This window comes from Bombina bombina, chromosome 5 (assembly GCF_027579735.1).
Source record: "Bombina bombina isolate aBomBom1 chromosome 5, aBomBom1.pri, whole genome shotgun sequence".
NCBI classification, from domain to species: Eukaryota; Metazoa; Chordata; class Amphibia; order Anura; family Bombinatoridae; genus Bombina; species Bombina bombina.
This window is the reverse complement of record NC_069503.1, coordinates 1142545768-1142572796: the sequence shown is the minus strand read 5'-3', so window position 1 is coordinate 1142572796 and position 27029 is coordinate 1142545768. Positions and strand designations below refer to the sequence as shown.

The window sequence follows — 27029 nt, the reverse complement described above, 5'->3', positions numbered from 1 at the left end:
TTCCACGAGTGATTTCCAAGATCATCATGGAACAATCGTTTGTGTTGCTGGTAGCTCCAGCATGGCCTCACAGGTTTTGGTATGTGGATCTTGTTCGGATGTCCAGTTGCCAATCTTGGCCACTTCCTTTAAGATCAGACCTTCTGTCTCAAGGTCTGTTTTTCCATCAGGATCTCAAATTATTAAATTTGAAGGTATGGAAATTGAACGCCTAGTGCTTAGTCATAGAAGTTTCTCTGACTCTGTGATTAATACTTTGTTACAGGCTCGTAAATCTGTTTCTAGGAAGATTTATTATTGAGTTTGGAAGACTTATATTTCATGGTGTTCTTCTCATAAATTCTCCTGGCATTCTTTTAGAATTACTAGAATTTTACAGTTTCTTCAGGATGGTTTGGGTTTGTCTGCAAGTTCCTTGAAGGAACAAATCTCTGCTCTATCTGTTTTTTATTTCACAGACAAATTGCTAAGCTTCCTGATATTCACGGTTTTGTGCAGGCTTTGTTCCGTATCAAGCATGTCATTTAAATCAATCTCTCCTCCTTGGAGTCTTAATTTGGTTTTGAAGGCTTTACAGGCTCTTCCTTTTGAGCCTATGCATTATTTGGACATTAAACTACTTTCTTGAAAGTGTTTTTTCTTTTGGCAATATCTTCTGCTAGAGGAGTTTCCAAATTGTCTGCTCTTTCTTGTGAATCTCCTTTTCTGATTTTCCATCAGTATAAGGCAGTTATGCGGACTTCATTTAAATTTCTACCTAAGGTTGTGAATTCAAACAACATTAATAGAGAAATTGTTGTTCCTTCTTTGTGTCCTAATCCTAAGAATTCTTTGGAGAGATCCTTACATTCTTTGGATGTTGTAAGAGCTTTTAAATATTATTATGTTGAAGCTACTAAAGATTTCAGGAAGACTTCTAGTCTATTTGTTGTCTTTTCTGGTTCTAGGAAAGGTCAGTAGGCTTCTGCCTTTTCCTTGGCATCTTGGTTGAAACTTTTGATTCATCAAGCTTATTTGGAATCGGGTCAGGCCCCGCCTCAGAGAATCACAGCTCATTCTACTAGATCAGTCTCCACTTTGTGGGCTTTTAAGAATGAAGCTTCAGTTGATCAGATTTGCAAAGCAGCAACTTGGTCTTCTTTGCATACATTTAGTCAATTCTACCGTTTTGATGTATTTGCTTCCTCGGAAGCAGTTTTTGGTAGAAAAGTTCTTCAGGCAGCTGTTTCAGTTTGATTCCTCTGCTTATGTTTATGTGTTTTGTTTTGTTTTTTCTTTTCATTTATGAGAATAAACTTATATTTTGGGTTGTGGATTAATTTTTTCATCGGAAATGGCTGTTATTATTTTATCCCTCCCTCTCTAGTGACTCTTCTGTGGAGTTCCACATCTTGGGTATTACTATCCCATATGTCACTAGCTCATGGACTCTTGCCAATTACATGAAAGAAAACATAATTTATGTAAGAACTTACCTGATAAATTAATTTCTTTCATATTGGCAAGAGTCCATGAGACCCACCCTTTTTATGGTGGTTATGATTTTTGTATAAAGCACAATTATTTCCAAATTCCTTTGTTGATGCTTTTTACTCCTTTCTTTGTCACCCCACTACTTGGCTATTCGTTAAACTGAATTGTGGGTGTGGTGAGGGGTGTATTTATAGGCATTTTGAGGTTTGGGAAACTTTTCCCCTCCTGGTAGGAATGTATATCCCATATGTCACTAGCTCATGGACTCTTGCCAATATGAAAGAAATGAATTTATCAGGCAAGTTCTTGCATAAATTATGTTTCTTTGTTTTTTTTCCCCCAGTGGCCTTTAAAGGGACATAAAACTCACAATTTTGAGCTTACAGAGCTTACAGATTTTAACCCCTTAACGACCTACGACGTATGCCATACGTCCTCAAAAAAAAAAAGCACTTAACGACCGAGGACGTATGGCATACGTCGTCTGTTAAACAGAGCACTGGAAGCGATCGAAATCGCTTCCAGCTGCTCTAACAGTATTGCAGGCTTGCCTTGATGTCTAGGCATCCTGCAATACTGTTCCCGAGTGCCGGGACCGGATTGATCACTCCCCCACGAGTGATCACTTCCGGTTTCGCTCCACGTGGAGCCAGGCAGTGTTTCAGAGCATCGGAAGCGATCGGACACGCTTCCGATGCTCTGCTTGTGTGCTAAGTGCCTCGGTGGGTCGAGGCACTGAGTTAGTTATCAAACAATAAATAAAAATTTAAAAAAAAAAACGGATAAAATAAAAAAAAAAGCCCAAATAGCTCCTCCCCCTTCACTAGGCATCCAAGATGGCGATGCCCAGTGCATCATGGGGCCTCTGGGGGTGTCCCTAGCCTGCATCATCATAGGGGCAAGCTAGGGTCACCCAATCTGAGCCTCCCACCCTAAATAAAAAATAATAATAAAATACCCCATTTGTCTGATCATGTCAATATTTGTAAATATTGACTATGATCAGTGTGGATCTCCCTCCCTCTCCTCACTTGCCATTTTGTTGGAGAGAGAGAGAGACCTGTATTTTAGCAGAGAGAGATTTATTTCTTTTATTTGTTAAAAAATATAGAACCAAAGGCTCTTTTCAGAGCCATTAACCCCTAGCTTGCCAGTGATCACTATATATCACTGGCAGTAGCATAGGTGCACTTTTTTTTGCTGCATTTTGCTGTCTGTGCATTTTTTTAGGGGTTAATGTTGTTGTAATTTTTTAAAAACCCAAAGGCTCTTTTCAGAAACATTTAGTTAATTTAATTTTCAGAGCCATTAACCCCTAGCTTGCCAGTGATCGCTATAAAGCACTGGCAGTAGCATAGCTGTACTTTTTTGCTAGTTAATTTAGTTAATTAATTTAGTTAATTTAATTTTTTTTAGTAATTGTTTTCTGTGACAGATACAAAAATGTCACAGAAAAGATATAGTGCTGAGGAGGCGTATGCCATCCTTGCGTCAGAGTTGGATGCCTCTATTTCTGACTCAGACCCCAATTTTGACCCTGCCATGTACTCAGATACATCATTAGATACAGTCTCAACTGATAGTGATGTATCTGTGGCTGCTAGCCCCCCTGCCAGAAGGAGGCGTGTTGCTGCCATTGCTGCTGAAGAGTGGGTAACGCCTCATCTCCAGAGGCCAGATATCCCACCCTTCACAGCAAATGCTGGCATAAATATAGATGTGGCAGGTTTTAGCCCCCAGCAGTTTCTGGAAGTGTTTCTGGGCGATGATATATTGGGTAACATTGTCGCCCAAACTAATTTATATGCCCATCAGTTCCGTGCTGCAAAGCCTGGAACATATTTGGCAAAGCAGCAATGGGCCCCCATCAATGTGCCAGAATTCAAAAAATTCTGGGCATTGACTATGCTGATGGGCATCATAAAGAAACCCTCCATTCGCTCCTACTGGAGTAGTAGCCCCATCTGCTCTACCCCCATTTTCTCCCAGACTATGTCGAGGAAGAGGTATGAAATGATTCTTCATTTCATGCACTTCAGCGACAACAGCCTGTGCCCCCCTAGGGAGCATCCCCAATTTGACAGGCTGTATAAAATCCGCCCCCTGATAACCCACTTTTCTGCCAGGTTTGCAGAGGCTTATACACCTGGAAGGAATATATGCGTTGATGAATCCCTAATGAAGTATAAGGGAAGGCTGGGATTCAAGCAGTATATTCCTTCCAAACGCTCCAGATATGGGGTAAAGGTGTATAAGCTCTGTGACAGCGAGACTGGGTATACTCAGGCCTTCCGGGTGTATGAGGGAAAGGATAGCCACCTTGACCCTCCAGGTTGCACAGAACATATGGGAACCACTGGCAAGATTGTCTGGGACCTGATATTACCCCTAATGAACAAAGGGTATCACTTGTACTTAGACAATTTTTATACAAGTGTCCTTTTGTTCAAGCTACTGTATTGCTTTGATACAGTAGCTTGCGATACAATTCCCAGGACAACTTGTACGCACCCGGCTACGAAGGGGGGAGACCTCAGCTCTGCGCCAAGAGGAGCTGTTGGCACTTAAGTACAGAGACAAGAAGGATGTATACCTTCTTACCACCATCCACACAGAGAGGACGGTGGCGGTTTCTGTACGTGGCAGAGCTGAGATCATAAGGAAGCCAGTGTGCATCAAGTCTTATAACCGGCATATGGGTGGGGTTGATCTGGCTAATCAGCTGCTGCAGCCCTACCTAATTATGCGGAAGACAAGGGCCTGGTACAAAAAGGTTGCAATTTACCTAATGCAGATTGCAACCCACAACGCTTTTTTGTTGTTCAAAAAAGCAAACCCCAGAGTTAAAAAAAACTTTTTTACAGTTTCAGCTCCAGATTATTACTGGGATTTTGTACCATGATGCACCTGCTCCCCGGGCGGTGATGGGAGAGAGCAGAGTTGGGGCTACTCATTTTATTTTTAAAATCCCCCCCCTACTGCCGCAAAGCAGAAACCACAAAAAAAATGCAGAGTCTGTACCAAGAGGGGGAAGAGAAGGGACACCATATATTACTGTCCTGATTGCCCTGGACAGCCTGCACTCTGCATTGGGGACTGCTTCAAGCGGTACCATACAATGGTCAATTTTAAAAAAAAATAAATACATTTGCTGTTATATATATATATATATATATTTATTTATTTATTTATTTATTTATTTTTTGGTTATGTTTACTGTTAGATTTTTTTTTTGTTTTGTTTTTTTTTTACTTTTACTGTGCCAGATTTTTACATTTCACTACTTTTCTAAAATTGGGCCTGTTTTTTGTTTTTTTTTAACCAAAACCCCTGTCAAACCTATGCATGGGGGACATAGGTGTTCTCAGGGTGCCTTGCAAAAAACAACCTGAAGTATGTTTTTGTAATAACTTACAACACTCTCTCCTAAATCATAGTCAAAAAGCAATGTGTCTGTAAAAATGAAAATTGAAAAATTACCACCATACACTTTCTCCAATTTTTTGGGCTAAAACGGTTGCTTCAAAGGCATCAAAGCACACCATATACAATACCTTGGGGTGTCAACATTTCAAAAATATACACTTTCATGGCAATAAATAAAAGTGGTGTATACGATAGGCCACAAACTAAAGATAGGCCTATCAGAAGAAATACTCTCATTGTTAATAACTAAAATCACAAGTCATAAAATTGTAACATAACCTTCCCAAAATCCTGGCAAACCTATGCATGGGGGCATAGGTGTACTCAGGGTGCCTTGCAGAAAACAACCTGAAGTATTCTTTTGCAATAACTTACAACAGTCTCTCCAAAATCATAGTCAAAAAGAAATGTGTCTGTAAAAATTAAAATTGAAAAATTTCCACCATACACTTTCTCCAATTTTTTTGGCTAAAACGGTTGCTTCAAAGGCATCAAAGCACACCATATACAATACCTTGGGGTGTCAACTTTTCAAATATATGCACATTCATGGAAAACAAATAAATTGGGGTATGTTAAAAGACCCCCCAAAAAGACGATAGGCAAAGAAAATATGTTAAATGTGAAAAAAAATCACAAACGCATGTCAGACATTTGGCATTGCACCCCCCAAACAAGCCACCAAACCTATGCATAGGTGGTATCACTGAACTCAGGAGATGTTGGTGACAACATATTGGTGTCTTCTTTGGTAGTAACACATAACAGGAGCTGTGAATCCATGTCTAAAGTACAATGTATGTGAACAATAACACAAAAATATGAATGCCCAATAGTTTGACAAAGACTAGTGGTTGAATTAGTGCATGGAAAGTGTTAAAATACCTGCATTTGAAATACCCTAGGATGTCTACTTTTCAAAAATATATGGTTTGATTGAGGTAAATTACTTTGGCCGGCTTCAGAAATGTCTTAAATAGGACATGGGTGCATGGGATGTGAAAATTCAAAGTGGAAAAAATGGAATGGGCTTCCTAAAAATAAGGCCTTTTAGCCCCCAGAGAAACCAACACACCTATACATGGGTGGTATCACTGTACTCAGGAGAGGTTGTTGAACACATATTGAGGTGTTTGTTGGCAGTAACACATAACAGGGACTGAGAATATATGCCTAAAGTACAATGTGTGTGAAAAATAACACAAAAAAATGACTACCCAAAAGTTTGACAAAGACTAGTGGTTGAATTAGTGCATGGAAAGTGTTAAAATTCCAGCATTTGAAATACCCTAGGGTGTCTACTTTTCAAAAATATATGGTTTGATGGGGGTAAATTCCATTGGCCAGCTTCAGAAATGTCCCAAATAGGACATGGGTGCATGATGACCGATGTGAAAATTCCAAGTTGAAAAACTGGAATGCGCTAACTAAAAATAAGGCCATTTAGCCCCCAGAGAACCCGACACACCTATACATAGATGGTATCACTGTACTCGGGAGATATTGTTGAACACATATTGAGGTGGTTTTTGGCAGTAACACATAACAGGAACTGAAAAAAGTTGAAAAACTGGAATGCGCTACCTAAAAATAAGGGCTTTTAGCCCACAGAGAACCCGACACACCTATACATGGGTGGTATCACTGTACCCAGGAGATGCTACTGAAGACATATTAGGGTGTTATTTGGCAGTAACCCTTAACATTTTATCAGTAAATGTATTCTTAAATTGCTATTTGTCAAAACATCTAATTATTTTTTTTTCCCCCCAAACTTTGGCATAGATTGGTGGTAAAATGGTTGCATGAAAAAAGTCAAAATACCCCAAGTTTAATACCTTAGGTTGTCTTCTTTTAAAAAATATATACATTTGAAGGGTTATTCAGGGATTCCTGACAGATATTGGTGTTACAATGTAACTATCGCCAATTTTGAAAAAACATGGTTTTGAAATAGCAAAGTGCTACTTGTACTTATTGCCCTATAACTTGCAAAAAAAGCAAAGAACATGTAAACATTGGGTATTTCTAAACACAGGACAAAATTTAGAAACTATTTAGCATGGGTGTTTTATGGTGGTTGTAGATGTGTTAGAGATTTTGGGGCTCAAATTTAGAAAAAGTGTGGGTTTTTTTTTAATTTTTTCCTAATATTTTATAATTTTTTTTATAGTAAATTATAAGATATGATGAAAATAATGGTATCTTTAGAAAGTCCATTGAATGGCGAGAAAAACGGTATATAATATGTGTGGGTACAGTAAATGAGTAAGAGGAAAATTACAGCTAAACACAAACATCGCAGAAATGCAAAAATAGCCTTGGTCCCAGATGGTCAACAAATTGAAAAGTGGTCTGGTCACTAAGGGGTTAAACAACTTTCCAATTTACTTTTATTATGTGTTTTTGTTTTCTTGATATGCTTTGTTGAAAAGTATATCTAGGTAGGCGCAGGAGCTGCAATGCACAGCTGGGAGCTAGCTGCTGATTGGTGGCTGCACATATATGCCACTCTTCATTGGCTCACAGCTAGCTCTCAGTAGTGCACTGCTGCTCCTTCAACAAAGAATAACAAGGGCATAAAGCAAATTTTATAAGAGAAGCAAATCTGAAAGTTGTTTTAAAATTATAATCATGAAAGAAAAAGTTTGGGTTTCATGTCCCTTTAATTTCTCAAATTGGCTTTGTGCGTTGAGTTTATTTCTGCCATTGTTTTATTTTGTGGCCCTAAATCAATGGGTGCAGTAATGGGACAAATACATAAATGTCTGGTGAGTTTATAGTTTAAAAGAAGGAACATTTGCGTATCGGAGCAGCGTAACAAGGGTGGGCAGTAAACTCTGAATAGTTGAGTTTACCAAGATCTAGGGGAGGCTGGAAAGCAGAGTATGTGCAGCGCAGGCAATAGTGTCCTTTAAAGTGAAAGCCAATGCTAGGACTGACCATTGAAACAAATAAGGGCTACTGCAGATCGCTGTTTTGCTTAAGAGGTGACATTTTAACCTCTTTAGCCAATAGCCGTGCGGTAAATCCAGCTTGGCGCCCTTGGGAGCCTGATTTACCGCACAGCTATTTGCTAAGAGGTTAAAATGTCACCTCTTAACAAAACCACGATCTGCTGTAGCAGCTCAGATCGGTGATCGCTTGAAACGAAGGAGCTTTCTGCATGAAGTATTTTATACTTCATGAATGAAAGTCACATTTATTTTTTTCAATAGTCAATCCTAGCGTTTGAAATGCTAGGGTTGACTTTCACTTTAATGCTGGTATGTTCTAATAGAGTTCAAAGTCTCATCCTCGTTCTGTGCTGTTGCTTTATGCACAAGTTCATCTTTAGAACTGCACCATCCTAACCATGTTTTCCTCTTTCCTAAACCTCTCATCTACGTGTTTTTTGTTTGTTTTTTAATATAATTTGTATTGATAAGCAGATGACTTGTAGAGACGGCTTGCATGCACTGAACACAATGCTACATCTCAATTACATCAAATATTTCACAACAGCTGCGTAAAATCCCAACAAACCATACATGACTGAAATTCAATCAGTCAGTGTTGTTATTTAGTACTGAAGCAAAAAGGTATAAAAAAGTCTAAACTCTGTGTTCTCTAATGCGGTCAGAGTTTGAATTTTGCAGAATAGTAAAGTTCTAATATCACTATATACTGTACATTTTAACAGCTTCTTACATGATACAAACGGTAGCAACGTTCCTTAGAAATGAAGCATAAGCGAAATCAAATCATAATAGTGCTAATGAGCTAGAGCAGTGCTAATACATCATTATATTCACACAAGATATAACCCACCTTGGGATATTAGAGTAAATAGGCAAATCCAGCTATGTGGTTATTTAACCATAATATTGACGCAGTGGGTAATGGGTTTCGCCTGCATTTTATTCTACCTACCCCTCTCCTGTGGGTCTTCCACGCTACTTCCATCCAATCCCTTTGTTTCAGTGTAAATACGTATCGCCTGGTCTCATTTATTGCAGATATTTGTTTAGGATATTCGGGGTGTGAGATACAAGATAGAGGGAAAAGTGAGAAGAAAAGATGGGGTTCACTTTCACTAGAAGACTTTTTGAATTAAAGTCCATTTGGAATGAACTACTTTGCATCTTTCTGCTTAACAGTGTTAAAGGGACATTCCAGCCAAAATTGAAATCCACACAGACTTATTTTTAGTTTTGAATTAAACATTTGTGTAATATACACGTGTTGGCAAACATGCTTCTAATAGAAGCTATAGCTGTTTCAAAAGTGTATTTAGGTATGCACCGTGCACCAGAGAGCCTAAGGTGCTTGTACCATCTGGTAATGACTCAATTTGTTAAATGCGGACATGTTACAAACCCCACTGGTGCTCTGAGCAGCTCCAGTATATAAAATGCTTGTGCACTGAGAATATCTAGCTATGCTTCACATGCACGTGCAGAGAAAAATGCTAACAATAAAACAGTGATAACTTTTTTTCTATTACATGTTTATTACAAATATGTTTCTATTCAAAGATGTAATTATTCTATGTGCAGTTTATGACCGGAATGTTTAACTGAGGATGGAGAGGGAAAGGAAGTGGGTTATAATTCTTAAATTCAAGGACTAAATCACTTTATATAATACTTATAGTCCCAGAATCCCAGAACCTTATGCAATAATATACATAGAAATGTACAAATATGTGTGCAGAGAGATTTGCAACACAAAGAAAGAAAGACTGCAGGTTGCTGGATTATATAATGACTCGACCCACTGTAGATAAAGGTCAGACAAATAAAGGATAAGTAAATATATGGATCAAGATCATCCAAACATGCTCATTTATACTAAATAACTTTATTGGTGAAAAATATTTAAAAGTCCGACTGGACTCATACACATGCACACACACACATACAATTAAAACTAGCTGGAACTCAGGTAATATAATTGGTATATCAAATAGCACTCTAAAGCTCAAATTTTATTAACTAACAAGGGATCTAGACTGTTATAGTATTTTAATATTGATCCCTGGTAGTATATGATAGGCTATAGACAGCAAGAAAAGATGACTGCTGAATTAGTTAGTCCTCCATAAAGGCAAGTCTGCACAAAGTAAGATAGGCAAAACACTATATAATTTGATGTGCTGGGTATTAGTGCATTAATTAGCTGTCCCTGCACGTCCTTAAATATCTTAGTGTTTTATTCCCAAACTAAGTGAGGGTTGCACTATAATTGTTATTCTCAGTATTGTTGCTGGTAATAGTTAAGTTGTCAGTATATAGGGCCCATAGATATTAGGTATAAGCCTTGGATTCAAAGATAAAATATGGTGAGTGCCTCTTATTAGATCACCGGTATAGCAGTTGCTGTGTGTAACCTGCTGCTCGGGGTGAATATATTGAAATAGAATAGCATAAATGGATATTATTTGCTACAAACTGACAAGCGTTGCCGCAAATGTATCCAGTGTATCAAAGGGTCACTGAAAAAATTATAGGGCATGAAATATATCAAATTCCCCAGTATCCAGACAAAACGATCACTATTGATCATATGATTTTAGCAAGTGCAATATTGGTTTACATAACGTTAGAGTCAGAGATATAACTATATGGTAAGATGTCTGAATTCGTTAGCACAATATTTATCTATCCACCAGTTTATATCTGAATCACGAATGTAATTTTTTAGAACATCGCATAGTAGTGCTTTGTCAGCTAGTCTGAATACTGTGCAGTTAAACAGCTTTGATAACGTAAGCTTATGAGTTTTGAAATCTGACCCCTACTATTTGCAGGAGAAATACCACAGAAATGCTTAGAAATATCCCATTACAAACAACTAACAAAGTTTAGTAGTAAATAAGGACTAAGCTACCAAAAGGTCTCTTCTATAGCGGAGACCTGATTACTTTTAACTGTCTATAGATATTCTGCACATTTCACTTTACACAGTGTAGTAAAAATTTTTATTTCTACATATTATTTGTACATACGATCTAATACACTTTTTGTGGAATTTAATAAATGTTCACCCACACTTTTTTTTACTTTTTGAGAGCACCACATCCCCTTTATTATTCATGTTTGTTTTTTGTTAACATTTTTCCACAACACTATATTATATTTACACCATTCAGTTCTTTTAATTTTATAGTGGATTGATTTATCCTGTATATTCGAGGAATTCTTCAATCACAGTGCGTCTATTATATATGGTACTTAAAATACGGTACAGCAAACTTCTTCAAATTGTGAACTTTTAGTTTGACCAATATAACAGTGATATATTGTTTAAAATCTTGGATAACTAATAGTAGATAATCAATATCTCACTTTGTTTGAATTATTATTTTTTGTCTATTCTAGTATCCATATAAATAAGCTTCATAAATTAACCTATAGCATAGTGAAAAATCAAGTAGATATAGATGACTTAGATGTCATATCTATGAAACGACTAGCAGCATTCTACTGATATAATTTATCATAAACAGACATACTTCACAAGTATCACACTTCGATGCAAATAATAAAGCGCACTTAATACTTTATATTTCTCTCTCGATGCGTGATTATAAGTATCTGACAGATACACTAACTCTTGCCCTTTAAAATTTTCTGACAATTCAGCTCGCAAATGAGAATCTATCAGCTCTCTAAGGAAATGTGCTTTTCGAACTTCCTTTTGTCACACTGCAAATACTGACCAATGAGAAGCCACATAGCGTCATCTTGGTGAACCAATCAGAATACGTAGGCGGGTTTCTGATTCCAACATAACCCGCTCTGTCCGGCCGGCGCGTACCCCTCTGAGGAAGCGTAATGTGAAACGCGCGTCAGGGGCACGAACACGGGGTTATTGAACCTCTATTTTTTAATTTGCTGACTCAGCCTTAGCACTCTCAATATATGCAGAATATCTATAGACAGTTAAAAGTAATCAGGTCTCCGCTATAGAAGAGACCTTTTGGTAGCTTAGTCCTTCTTTACTACTAAACTTTGTTAGTTGTTTGTAATGGGATATTTCTAAGCATTTCTGTGGTATTTCTCCTGCGAATAGTAGGGGTCAGATTTCAAAACTCATAAGCTTACGTTATCAAAGCGGTTTAACTGCACAGTATTCAGACTAGCTGACAAAGCACTACTATGCGATGTGCTAAAAAATTACATTCGTGATTCAGATATAAACTGGTGGATAGATAAATATTGTGCTAACGAATTCAGACATCTTACCATATAGTTATATCTCTGACTCTAACGTTATGTAAACCAATATTGCACTTGCTAAAATCATATGATCAATAGTGATCGTTTTGTCTGGATACTGGGGAATTTGATATATTTCATGCCCTATAATTTTTTCAGTGACCCTTTGATACACTGGATACATTTGCGGCAACGCTTGTCAGTTTGTAGCAAATAATATCCATTTATGCTATTCTATTTCAATATATTCACCCCGAGCAGCAGGTTACACAGCAACTGCTATACCGGTGATCTAATAAGAGGCACTCACCATATTTTATCTTTGAATCCAAGGCTTATACCTAATATCTATGGGCCCTATATACTGACAACTTAACTATTACCAGCAACAATACTGAGAATAACAATTATAGTGCAACCCTCACTTAGTTTGGGAATAAAACACTTAGATATTTAAGGACGTGCAGGGACAGCTAATTAATGCACTAATACCCAGCACATCAAATTATATAGTGTTTTGCCTATCTTACTTGGTGCAGACTTGCCTTTATGGAGGACTAACTAATTCAGCAGTCATCTTTTCTTGCTGTCTATAGCCTATCATATACTACCAGGGATCAATATTAAAATACTATAACAGTCTAGATCCCTTGTTAGTTAATAAAATTTGAGCTTTAGAGTGCTATTTGATATACCAATTATATTACCTGAGTTCCAGCTAGTTTTAATTGTATGTGTGTGTGTGCATGTGTATGAGTCCAGTCGGACTTTTAAATATTTTTCACCAATAAAGTTATTTAGTATAAATGAGCATGTTTGGATGATCTTGATCCATATATTTACTTATCCTTTATTTGTCTGACCTTTATCTACAGTGGGTCGAGTCATTATATAATCCAGCAACCTGCAGTCTTTCTTTCTTTGTGTTGCAAATCTCTCTGCACACATATTTGTACATTTCTTTGACCGGAATGTCCCTTGAAATGCTGAAAATATTTTTGCCTCGGCAAATGTAAACAAAAACAAAAAACTGATTTAGCCGATAAGGGCAACTCCAGGTAGAAAGTGAGACGTCTCAACAAACCTGACAAACAAGTACTGCAAAGAAGTTCTACCCTTCAGCTTGAGAACATGTGTTATGGAATTGTTCTTTTTGTAACAAAAACTCTCAATCTCAGTGTTATATGATAACATCATATCCTGAAAAAGAATCTTATATCACTTTTCAGCAAGGAAATGACTGACACATTACACAGGTTTTCTGCAATCTTATGATAACAATAATGGTTTTATTCTGCAACATAATTATAGAAACGAAATACCACAAACCACTGTTCATGCTTATAACACCTTATGCAATTGCAATACTTATACAATCATCTATGCAGCTTTCAGTTACAGTTTAGTTGCCTGCGCAACAATTGATAACAATCTTATGTTGTATTACCACTAAAACAATTCTAACTAGTTTCAAACAAACAAATAATACATCACCGTGATCTCGGGTTGCATCATCCTATCCTGCCGCTTCTGGGGCGCAATGGGAGGGGACATCTGGGCAATCTTGGATCAGGAGAAAAAAGGCGATCAACGGGAAAAACAACACTGAAGATGCGTCCATCTACAGGTCACAGGTCTCAAAAATACACCGAAAAATACATTGATCAGATTGCCCACAGGTACCCTTCTTTATACTGTTCACTTACGTAACAGTTTTGGCACAAATCCACAGATCCTGAGACCGCTCCATTTGAGGTTGGCTGTGACCCAAGGCATCTGGCCAGTCTGCCTTAGCCTCAACCAAGCTTATCAGGGCATGCCCAGGTACTATCTCTGACGTATTCCTAAACTCCAATGCCGTCATCTTTCATGTTTTTCTGCCTAACATTATACATCTGATTATGTGGTCTTATGCAGTTACTTCTGTCAAATACATCAATAATAGTTTTAACAATATTTTCATAGATATCATTAATAGCTAAACATCATAATGGCTTTATTACTTAGCCTATTGCAATTAATAATAATTAATCTTTTAACAATATTACCTAGGCATTAGCCCCTATACTAATGTGTTATCAAGATGTTCCTTATTGTCAGTAAGTGACCCCTGCCAAGGTTACACCCTCGTTCTGTCTGGGTTTTGACTTCTTATCATTAGTATCCATCGGTTGTTTACCACTTGTAGCATGACTTAGTGAAATTCAGTGTCATCTACTTGAAATTAATTAATGTCTTTTACTCTGTTAAAGGCACACTCTCTTAAAGGCAAAGTCACACAAATTAGTGCAAGTGTCTTATGCTTTCATTCTCTTAAAGGCAAAGTCACGCAAGTTGAAGCAAGTGTCATATGAGCAATTACTGCAACCACTTTCCTTACATTCCACCCTTTGGTCATGTGACACCTTGCTCGTTTCTAAACACATACCTTAATAATGAAAACTTATCCACTCAAGTAATATTGTCTTTTGGTTTAAAACATATCCTACCTAATGTATTACAGAAACATCCAAACATTTTTACTATAATGAATATTGCACACAAGCAAGCCAGACTTATTAATAGCCATTTAACTATAGTTTTGCCTAAGCTTCCAAGCCATCCCCCCAGTCCAAAAGTCCAGTCAAAGTCTTTAAGCCATTTGCTAAATGAATCGTCATGTACCTCACGTATGTGCTTTTGCACTTCTTCTAATCTGTGTAGGTCATGTTTGATTCTACCTGCATTGTCTTCTATGTACACACAGCATTGCTGGTGGATTCTCTGGAAGACTCCTCCTTCTGCAGCTAGGAGATAGTCTAGAGCCATTCTATTCTGTAATGCCACCATCCTAATTTGTTCCTGTTCTAATGCTAAAAGCTTTATTGCATCTCCAGTTATGTTAAAAGCTTCATCTACTAAATCGGCTAGCGTGTTTAATCTATTGAGGGATGTAGCAGCCCCATAATGAGGGACAAATGTTGCAAGCAGGCGCATACCTTCACTAATTTTAACTCCATTGTGTATTTTGTCCAGGTCAAGGTATCTTCGTGTTCTATGCAATATAGGTGGTTGAAGCGTGGTGGTTATGTTAAAAGCAGGGAATATATATCCTAAAAAGCATGGGCCATAATGGGTGCAAGGTATTACCTTTACTGCCCACCTCCCACACAACCAATAATATCCCACTGGCAGTTTAACAAAAGGACATATCCTATTCAGTCGCTTCCTCCCATCCTTAGTCCGTGTGTTACCTGCTAGTGTTTCCCTATTAAGCTGGTACCAGTCTTTAATAAGGTCTCTGGGCTCACCAAACTTAGTCTTCCATTTCTCATGGGCATATGTCAGGTATGAGAAGTCATAGAATTTCAGTTTAATGTTGAATACCCCTGTCCTATTTTTAACTAGTCGTCCTATGTTATACATTAACATTATCATGTCGGGTAGCTGGGTTAGGTTATTAGTACTATATATATCTCCATCTAGATTTTGAAACATAATAGCACCCGTAGTCACATTATTAGCTAGATGCAACTTATCCAGCAAGTCATCCCTACCTGGTGTGTTAAGACCTGTAAAATTCCACATAGTCTTATTCCCAATCATGTCGGCAAGCATACTCATGGTTAAAGGGACACCTAAATAAGGGTAACCCCTAGTCTGCCCGTGAGGCACAAACCCACACACCCAACATGGTCCCTGAAAATTTGTCACATTAAACACATCTTTGGCAGTTTTTACAAAGGTATTATCAAGTTCCCATGAGGAGGCATGCAGGGAGCCTAGATGGCGCCGTTCATGGTCCCTTTTTCCCTTGTGTCGGTTGTTTAATAATTTCCCATCCATTACAGGTCTCCTGATATACATTAAAAGAGGTTCAGAGGACTCTCTTCCTGTATATTTACACACATATGTCAGTCCCTCTGGTTCCCCATCAGTGTATGATATGTTTAACATTACAGCCCGAACCTGTGTATCAATGGATGTTTTACAACCGAAAATGCGTTCCTGAATCCCCACTGTTAGTTTTGGGGAAGTGGAAGGCATACTGGGATTTTCACAAATTAACCCAACCCCTTCTTGCAATTCAAATATTAAGTACTCATCCTGTAAAACAATTGTCCAGCTCTCATCCTCCTTAGAGTCCTTACAGTCTTCCCTGGTCACTGCAGCAGAACAAAAATCTTTAGTTACACAATGTACAGTGAAGGAAGGGATGTCACAGGTAATTGTCTCTTCTTCTGATAGTTCAAATACCACCCTTTCCCGCTTGGTAAGGAGCATCCAACTTCCATATTCATTTTTGGTCAAACAGGTTACGTTGTCATCAAAGGTAAATGGGATGGAGCAGGATGCCCATGTTGTGCAATACGGAACGGTCATGCTTCCCTCATAAAAGGTGTAGCTGGCACCGGATCTTATAGCAGCGACACCAGCAAATATCTAGGAAGGAAACACTTTAATTAATTCCACAAATAGCACTTGCCCGCAGGCACATGCAACCAATCATTGCTCCCTATCCTTGACTACATTCACTACATTGTAACTTCCCTTTTAATACATCTATGCTAATTAAATACTCTGGGATGGGTACAATTAAAACAAAACATCACTGCTTAGGGAGACTTCCTACTTTCAATGCCACCCCTGCTTGTTTTACTTCTATAGTCTCCCCCCCCCCTAATAAATCTAAGTTGCCTCCACTCCAGTATCAATCAAAGCCTGCTTAAAATAGACCATACTGATACTGGGAGCTTGGCCGGTTTCGTATGGGCCCTGGAAATATTACTCCAGGTCCTCCAACGAAAGCAAGTCCAACCCTGGCCCTGGGGCTTCATGGGCACTGGCCCTTTTTGTCCCATCCAGGTATTGGTATCCTTTTCCAGTGGACTTTGTTTGGGAATCAACTAGGGACATTTTCCCCTCAGGGCTAGTTTCCCAAAACGTTACCACAGCATGTTGAGCATGATGCTCAATGTACTCCTGTGTGCCTATCATTCTAGACAGTGAGATTTCACTGTCAGTGATAGATCTGTCATTCAGTTCATTTACTGCTTTTCCCAAATGGACCTTCCATTTCTACAAAGTTTCATCCCACCCCCCAGGGTCCCATCTGGCCCTGCTCTGTAATACTGATTGTAACTTACTTTTGCTCAACCTACCACCCTTCCGCTTTACTTTGGCCCTGGCTACCTTAACCACAGCCTGTTGAGCTACATCTTCATAACACTGGCTCTTTTTTAATAGCAATTTATTCTGACTCTGCAGACACACAGTCTGCTCTACAGCTTCCTCTAACTGCTCGTGTGTCTTTCTGTATGCCTGTAATAACACCCATAATTTTTTATGTAACCTTTCTGTGTCTGAATTTGTCTTAACTTTTACATTCTGTAATTTATTCAACACTTCGCAAGGTTCTATTTTATCAAAAAATTCAGCGTTATCTGGGAGGTCAGTCCCAGACAAGACTTCTCCTGCTAACTCTTGATATGGGGTCCCATCCCAAGTCACAATATTTTGTGACCGTGAAGGGGAAACCGTTTGTGCTTTCTTCCTAAACATTTTCATAATACCTTCAGTTATCGCTGACATCAATAAATAAATTCACAGTAACAGTAACAATATTCGTTAATATGTATATACCTGTGCAATATCAATTAATCTCATTCCAAAGGTGACAATTGCGACTATGTCCATGAAATATCTGTTTATTTACACAGCTTTCATGGCTCATTTGAGGAATTAACAATTCAATTCTAACTAATCCAGAAATATATATATTTATACTCCTGACCGTACAAGATACAACTATATATTTTTCTGGCTTATTATTTTATCTACAAAGGGGTTTCACTTTCGCTCCGGAGCTGCGTCTACCAGCTCCGCTCATACACACAACACTTTCAGTGAGAAACTGTCAGTTTCTTTGCTCAAGTAATAAACAATTATGTATCCTGCCACCGACTACGCCAATAATGTTATAAGATTCTTTTTCAGGATATGAGGTTATCATATATCACTTTTCAGCAAGGAAATGACTGACACCTTACACAGGTTTTCTGCAATCTTATGATAACAATAATGGTTTTATTCTGCAACATAATTATAGAAACAAAATACCACAAACCACTGTTCATGCTTCTAACACTTTATGCAATTGCAATACTTATACAATCATCTATGCAGCTTTCAGTTACAGTTTAGTTGCCTGCGCAACGACTGATAACAATCTTATGTTGTATTACCACTAAAACAATTCTAGCTAGTTTCAAACAAACAAATAATACATCACCGTGATCTCGGGTTGCATCATCCTATCTTGCCGCTTCTGGGGCGCAATGGGAGGGGACATCTGGGCAATCTTGGATCAGGAGAAAAAAGGCGATCAACGGGAAAAACAACACTGAAGATGCGTCCATCTACAGGTCACAGGTCTCAAAAATACACAGAAAAATACACTGATCAGATTGCCCACAGGTACCCTTCTTTATACTGTTCACTTACGTAACAGTTTTGGCACAAATCCACAGATCCTGAGACCTCTCCCTTTGAGGTTGGCTGTGACCCAAGGCATCTGGCCAGTCTGCCTTAGCCTTAACCAAGCTTATCAGGGCATGCCCAGGTACTATCTCTGACGTATTCCTAAACTCCAATGCCGTCATCTTTCATGTTTTTCTGCCTAACATTATACATCTGATTATGTGGTCTTATGCAGTTACTTCTGTCAAATACATCAATAATAGTTTTAACAATATTTTCATAGATATCATTAATAGCTAAACATCATAATGGCTTTATTACTTAGCCTATTGCAATTAATAATAATTAATCTTTTAACAATATTACCTAGGCATTAGCCCCTATACTAATGTGTTATCAAGATGTTCCTTAGTGTCAGTAAGTGACCCCTGCCAAGGTTACACCCTCGTTCTGTCTGGGTTTTGACTTCTTATCATTAGTATCCATCGTTTGTTTACCACTTGTAGCATGACTTAGTGAAATTCAGTGTCATCTACTTGAAATTAATTAATGTCTTTTACTCTGTTAAATGCACACTCTCTTAAAGGCAAAGTCACACAAATTAGTGCAAGTGTCTTATGCTTTCATTCTCTTAAAGGCAAAGTCACGCAAGTTGAAGCAAGTGTCATATGAGCAATTACTGCAACCACTTTCCTTACACTCAGCTTTACTCTCAAGTTGCTATCTTTAGATCATTGAGACTTTCCTGTTGAAGGGACACTGAACCCAAATATTTTCTATCGTGATTCAGATAGAGCAGGCAATTTTAAGCAACTTTCTATTTTACTCCAATTATCAAATTATTTTCATTCTTTTGGTATCTTTATTTGAAATGTTTAGATGCCGGCTCATTTTTGGTGAACACACTGTGTTGTTCTTGCTGATCGGTGTCATTGGGTAAATTCACCCACCAATAAACAAGTGCTTTCCATGGTGCTGAACCAAAAAATATCTTAGATCCCTTTTTCAAATAAAGAAAGCAAGAGAACGAAGAAAAATTGATAATAGGAGTAAATTAGAAAGTTTTTTAAAATTGCATGCTCTATCTTTATCACAAAAGAAAACATTTGTGTTCAGTGTCCCTTTAAGTTAAAATCTATCTAAATATCGTTTCTATTTAAGGTTATTCATCCTGAAATAAGGTTTAGTTTTCAATTATTTAGGATGAGGCTGCATATTCATGGCTGTAATGTTTATTTCTTTCATGTAATTGGCAAGAGTCCATGAGCTAGTGACATATGGGATATAAATTCAGTTTTTAAACCTCATGTAGTTATTCCAGAAGTTTTTCCAGTTCCTGATGCTAATTCAGAAGTAATTTCTAGGGGATGGAATAGTCTGGGTACTTCATTTACTCCTTCTCCAAGGTTTAAGAATTGTACCCTTTGCCATCTGATAGATTAGAGTTTTGGGAAAAAATCCCCAAAGTTGATGGGGCTATCTCTATTCTTGCTAAACATACTACTATTCCTACGGCAGATAGTACTTCTTTTAAGGATCCTTTAGATAGGAAACTTGAATCCTTTCTAAGGAAGGCTTATTTATGTTCAGGTAATCTTCTTAGACCTGCTATTTCTTTGGCTGATGTTGCTGCAGCTTCCACCTTTTTGGTTGGAGGCTTTAGCGCAACAAGTGTCAGACCATAATGCTTATAGCATTGTTAAACTTCTTCAACATGCTAATAACTTTGTTTGTGATGCCATTTTTGATATCATTAGAATTGATGTCAGGTATATGTCTTTAGCTATTTTAGCCAGAAGAGCTTTATGGCTTAAGTCTTGGAATGCAGATATGACTTCTAAGTCAACGTTGCTTTCTCTTTCTTTCCAAGGTAATAAATTATTTGGTTCTCAGTTAGATTCAATAATTTCAACTGTTACTGGGGGGAAGGGAGCCTTTTTGCCTCAGGACAAAAAATCTAAAGGTAAATATAGGGCTGCTAATCGTTTTCGTTCCTTTCGTCAGAATAAGGAACAAAAGCCTGACCCTTCCCCTAAAGGAACAGTTTCGGTTTGGAAACCTTCTCCAGTCTGGAATAAATCCAAGCCTTTTAGAAAGTCAAAACCATCTCCAAAATCCGCATGAAGGTGCGGCCCTCATTCCAGCACAGCTGGTAGGGGGCAGGTTACGATTTTTCAAAGATGTTTGGATCAATTCGATTCAAAGTCTTTGGATTCAGAACATTGTTTCACAAGGGTACAGAATAGGTTTCAAGGTAAGACCGCCTGTGAGAAGATTTTTTCTTTCACGCATTCCAGTAAAAGCTCAGGCGTTTCTGAAATGTGTTTCAGACCTAGAGTCGGCTGGGGTAATTGTGCCAGTTCCAGTTCTGGAACGGGGTCTGGGGTTTTACTCAAATCTGTTCATTGTACCAAAGAAGGAGAATTCCTTCAGACCAGTTCTGGATCTAAAAAATATTGAATCGTTATGTAAGAATACCAACATTCAAAATGGTGATTATAAGGACTATTCTGCCTTTTTTGTTCGGCAAGGGCATTATATGTCTACAATAGACTTACAGGATGCATATCTTCATATTCCTATCCATCCAGATCACTATCAGTTTCTGAGATTCTCTTTTCTAGACAAGCATTACCAGTTTGTTGCTCTTCCGTTTTGGCCTAGCAACAGCTCCAAGGATCTTTTCAAAGGTTCTCGGTGCCCTTCTCTCTGTAATCAGAGAACCAGGGTATTGCGGTATTTCCTTATTTGGACGATATCTTGGTACTTGCTCAGTCTTTACATTCTGCAGAATTTCATACGAATCAACTTATGTTGTTTCTTCAAAGACATGGTTGGAGGATCAATTTACCAAAGAGTTCCTTGATTCCTCAGACAAGGGTAACCTTTTTGGGTTTCCAAATAGATTCAGTGTCCATGACTTGTCGAAACCTTCAGTCTCAATCATTCCCTTCGTTAGCTTTGTGCATGGAAATTCTAGGTCTTATGACTGCTGCATCGGACGCGATCCCTTTTGCTCGTTTTCACATGAGACCTCTCCAGCTTTGTATGCTGAACCAATGGTGCAGGGATTATACAAAGATATCACAATTAATATCCTTAAATCCTGATGTTCGATCTTCACTGACTTGGTGGCTGGATCACCATCGTTTAATTCAAGGGGCCTCTTTTGTTCGTCCAACCTGGACTGTGATCTCAACAGATGCGAGTCTTTCAGGTTGGGGATCTATGACAGCGCAGGGGGTTTGGGAATCTCAGGAGGTGAGATTACCAATCAACATTTTGGAACTCTGTGCAATTTTCAGAGCTCTTCAGTTCTGGCTTCTTCTGAAGAGAGAATCGTTTATTTGTTTTCAGACAGACAATGTCACAACCGTGGCATATGTCAATCATCAAGGGGGGGACTCACAGTCCTCAGGCTATGAAAGAAGTATCTCGGATACTTGTATGGGCGGAATCCAGCTCCTGTCTAATTTCTGCGGTTCATATGCCAGGTATAGAAAATTGGGAAGCGGATTATCTCTGTCGCCAGACGTTACATCCGGGCGAATGGTCTCTTCACCCAGAGGTATTTCTTCAGATTGTTCAAATCTGGGGACTTCCAGAAATAGATCTGATGGCCTCTCATCTAAACAAGAAACTTCCCAGGTATCTGTCCAGATCCAGGGATCCTCAGGCGGAAGCGGTGGACGCGTTGTCACTTCCTTGGAATTATCAACCTGCTTATATCTTTCCGCCTCTAGTTCTTCCAAAAGTGATTTCCAAAATCCTAATGGAGCGTTCGTTTGTACTGCTGGTGGCTCCAGCATGGCCACACAGGTTTTGGTATGCGGATCTCGTTCGGATGGCCAGTTGCCAACCTTGGACTCTTCCGTTAAGGCCAGACCTTCTATCTCAAGGCCCATTTTTCCATCAGGATCTCAAATCATTAAATTTGAAGGTATGGAGATTGAATGCTTAATACTTAGTCATAGAGGTTTCTCTGATTCAGTGATTAATACTATGTTACAGGCTCATAAATCTGTGTCTAGAAAGATCTATTACCGAGTTTGGAAGACTTACATTTCTTGGTGTTCTTCACATAAATTCTCTTGGCACTCTTTTAGAATTCCTAGAATTTTACAGTTTCTTCAGGATGGTTTGAAAAAAGGTTTGTCTGCAAGTTCCTTGAAAGGACAAATCTCTGCTCTTTCTGTACTTTTTTCACAGAAAGATTGCTAATCATACTGATATTCATTGTTTTGTACAGGCTTTGGTTCGTATTAAGCCTGTCATTAAGTCAATTTCTCCCCCTTGGAGTCTTAATTTGGTTCTGAGGGCTTTACAGGCTCCTCCGTTTGAACCTATGTATTCTCTGGATATTAAATTACTTTCTTGGAAAGTTTGCGGACTTCATTTAATTTTTTACCTAAAGTTGTGAATTCTAACAACATTAGTAGAGAAATTGTTGTCCCTTCTTTGTGTCCTAATCTTAAGAATTCTCTGGAGAGATCTTTACATTCTTTGGATGTAGTTAGAGCTTTGAAATATTATGTTGAAGCTACTAAAGATTTCAGGAAGACTTCTAGTCTATTTGTTATCTTTTCTGGTTCTAGGAAAGGTCAGAAGGCTTCTGCCATTTCTTTGGCATCTTGGTTAAAGTCTTTGATTCATCATTCTTATATGGAGTCGGGTAAATCCCTGCCTCAAATAATTACGGCTCATTCTACTAGGTCAGTTTCTACTTCCTGGGCTTTTAAGAATGAAGCTTCTGTTGATCAGATTTTCAAAGCAGCAACTTGGTCTTCTTTGCATACTTTTACTAAATTCTACCATTTTGATGTTTTTTCTTCTTCTGAAGCAGTTTTTGGTAGAAAAGTACTTCAGGCAGCTGTTTCAGTTTGATTCTTCTGCTTATAATTTCAGTTTTTTCATTTTAAGATTAAAACTTTTTGATTTGGGTTAGGGATTATTTTTTTCAGCAGAATTGGCTGTCTTTATTTAATCCCTCCCTCTCTAGTGACTCTTGCGTGGAAGTTCCAGATCTTGGGTATCTGCTATCCCATACGTCACTAGCTCATGGACTCTTGCCAATTACATGAAAGAAAACATAATTTATGTAAGAACTTACCTGATAAATTCATTTCTTTCATATTGGCAAGAGTCCATGAGGCCCACCCTTTTTGTGGTGGTTATGATTTTTTTGTATAAAGCACAATTATTCCAATTCCTTGTTTGATGCTTTCGCTCCTTTCTTATCACCCCATTTCTTGGCTATTCGTTAAACTGAATTGTGGGTGTGGTGAGGGGTGTATTTATAGGCATTTTGAGGTTTGGGAGACTTTGCCCCTCCTGGTAGGAATGTATATCCCATATGTCACTAGCTCATGGACTCTTTCCAATATGAAAGAAATTAATTTATCAGGTAAGTTCTTACATAAATTATGTTTTATCCTCTTCTGATGAGGATCTATCTGATACAGAAGATCCTTCCTCAGACATTGACACTGACAAATCTACTTATTTATTTTAAATAGAGTATATGCGTTCTTTATTAAAAGAAGTGTTAATTATTTTGGATATTGAGGTAACCAGTCCTATTGACGTTCAGTCTAATAAACGTTTAAATGCTGTTTTTAAACCTCCTGTGGTTTCTCCAGGGGTTTTTCCTATTCCTGAGGCTATTTCTGATTATAGGTACTTCTTTTATTCCTTCTTCAAGGTTTAAAAAATTGTATCCTTTACCAGCAAAATCTATAGAGTTTTTTTTGGGAAAAAATCCCCAAAGTTTATTGGGCTATTTCTACTCTTGCTAAACGTACCACTATTCCTATGGAAGATAGTACTTCCTTTTAAGGATCCTTTAGATAGGAAGCTTGAATCTTATCTAAGGAAGGTCATCTTCTCAGACCTGCAATTTCTTTGGCTGATGTTGCGGCTGCATCAACCTTCTGGTTGGAGAATTTAGCGCAACAGGAATTGGATTCTGACTTATCTAGTATTATTCGCCTATTGCAATATGCTAATCATTTTATTGTGATACAATATTTGAGAATATCAAAATTGATGTTAGATCCATGTCTTTAGCTATTTTAGCTAGAAGAGCTTTGTGGCTTAAATCTTGGAATGCTGATATGACATCTAAATCTAGATTACTATCTCTTTCTTTCCAAGGTAATAATTTATTTGGTTCTCAGTTGGATTCTATTATTTCAACTGTCACTGGGGGAAGGGAGTTTTTCTACCTAAGGGTAAATATAAGGCTTCTAACCATTTTTCGTTCCTTTCGTCAGAATAAGGAACAAAAACTCAATCTTCCCCCCCAAGGAATCTGCTTCCAATTGGAAGCCTTCCTCAAATTGGAATAAATCCAAGCCATTTAGGAAACCAAAGTCAGCCCCTAAGTCTGCATGAAAGTGCAGCCCTCATTCCAGCTCAGCTGGTAGGGGGCAGATTAAGGTTTTTCAAGATATTTGGATAAAATCTGTCAAAAATCAATGGATTCAGAGCATTGTCTCTCAAGGGTATTGAATAGGATTCAAAGTAAGACCTCCTGTGAGAAGATTTTTTTTTTCTCACGTATCCCAGTAAATCCAGTAAAAGCTCAGGCTTTAATGAAGTGTGTTTCAGACCTGGAGTCTTCAGGGGTAATCATGCCAGTTCCTCCTCAGGAACAAGGTTTGGGGTTTTATTCAAATCTATTAATTTTACCAAAGAAGGAAAATTTATTCAGACCAGTTCTGGATCTGAAAATTTTGAATCGTTATGTAAGAGTACCAACTTTCAAGATGTTGACTATAAGGACTATTCTGCCTTTTGTTCAGCAAGGACATTATATGTTCACAATAGACTTGCAGGATGTATACCTTCATATTCCGATTCATTCAGAACAAGCATTACCAATTTGTTGCTCTTCCATTTGGCCTAGCAATAGCTCCAAGAATCTTTTCAAAGGTTCTGGGTGTCCTACTCTCTGTAATCAGAGAACAGGGTATTGCGGTGTTTCCTTATTTGGACGATATCTTGGTACTAGCTCAGTCTTTGCGTACTGCAGAATCTGACACAAATCAACTAGTGTTGTTTCTTTGGAAACATGGTTGGAGGATCAATTTACCAAAAGTTTCTTGATTCCTCAGACAAGGGTCACCTTTTTAGGCTTCCAGATAGATTCAGTGTCCATGACTCTGTCTCTAACAGGCAGGAGACGTTTAAAATTGGTTGCAGCATGCCGGCACCTTCAGTCTCAGTCATTCCCTTCAGTGGCTATGTGCATGGAAGTTTTAGGTCTCATGACTGCAGCATCGGACACGATCCCCTTTGCTCGTTTTCACATGAGACCTCTACAGCTTTGTATGCTGAATCAATGTACGACACTCTCTGACATGGTGGATAGATCACCATTGTTTAGTTCCATCGGCCAACCTGGACTGTGATCACAACAGATGCGAGTCTTTCAGGTTGTGGAGCTGTTTGGGGATCTCTGATAGCACAAGGGGTTTGGAAATCTCAAAAGGCGAGATTACCAATAAATATTTTAGAACTCCTTGCAATTCTCAGAGCTCTTCAGTTTTGGCCTCTGCTAAAGAGAGAACCGTTCATTTGTTTTCAGACAGGCAATATCACAACAGTGGCATATGTCAATCATCAGGGTGGGACTCAGTCCCCAAGCTATGAAAAAAGTATCTTGGATACTTGTTTGGGCGGAATCCAGTTCTTGTCTAATCTCTGCGGTGCTTATCCCAGGTGTAGACAATTGGGAGGCGGATTATCTCATCCGCCAGACTTTACATCCAGAGGAGTGTTCTCTCCATCCAGATGTGTTTTCTTAGATTGTTCAGTTGTGGGGTCTTCCAGAGGAAGGTCCAGGGATGTTCAGGCGGAAGCAGGGGATGCGCTGACACTTCCTTGGTGTTATCATCCTGCTTACATTTTCCCGCCTCTAGTTCTCCTTTCAAGAGTGATCTCCAAAATCATCATGGAGCAATCATTTGTGTTGCTGGTGGCTCCAGCATGGCCACACAGGTTTTGGTATGCGGATCTGGTTTGGATGTCCAGTTGCCGCTTTGGCCACTTCCGTTCAGCCAGACCTACTATCTCAAGGTCCGTTTTTCCATCAGGATCTCAAATCATTAACTTTGAAGGTATGGAAATTGAACGCTTAGTACTAAGTCATAGAAGTTTCTCTGACTCTGTGATTAATACTATGTTACAAGCTCGTAAATCTGTTTCTAGAAAGATTTATTATAGAGTTTGGAAGACTTATATTTCATGGTGTTCTTCTCATAAATTCTCCTGGCATTCTTTTAGAATTCCTAGAATTTTACAGTTTCTTCAGGACGGTTTGGATAAGGGTTTGTCTGCAAGTTCCTTGTAAGGACAAATCTCAGCTCTTTCTGTTTTATTTCACAGAAAGATTGCTATACTTTCTGATATACACTGTTTTGTACAGGCTTTAGTTCTTATTAAGCCTGTTATTTAATCAATTTCTCC

General features: G+C 38.3%; 2 protein-coding genes across 2 annotated transcripts in view; one reads left to right on the top strand and one right to left on the bottom strand.

Moving 5' to 3' along the window:
* Positions 1–27029, top strand: part of NAPRT (nicotinate phosphoribosyltransferase) — a 341546-nt gene that overhangs the window by 49446 nt on the left and 265071 nt on the right. The window lies entirely within an intron of this gene.
* Positions 13359–18461, bottom strand: LOC128661199 (uncharacterized). Its single transcript, XM_053715449.1, has 2 exons — positions 18373–18461; positions 13359–16523 (listed from the first exon to the last, which is right to left on the bottom strand). The coding sequence occupies exons 1-2, from the start codon at positions 18430–18432 to the stop codon at positions 14553–14555; spliced, it is 2031 nt and encodes a 676-aa protein (XP_053571424.1). The 5' UTR covers positions 18433–18461; the 3' UTR covers positions 13359–14552.

Coding starts and splice junctions, on each gene's coding strand:
- LOC128661199 (XM_053715449.1), bottom strand. CDS start 18,432: ATGTCCCCTCCCATTGCGCCCCAGAAGCGGCAAGATAGGATGATGCAA. Junction 16,524..18,372: donor TGATGCAACCCGAGATCACG/GTGATGTATTAT, acceptor TTTCCTTCCTAG/ATATTTGCTGGTGTCGCTGC.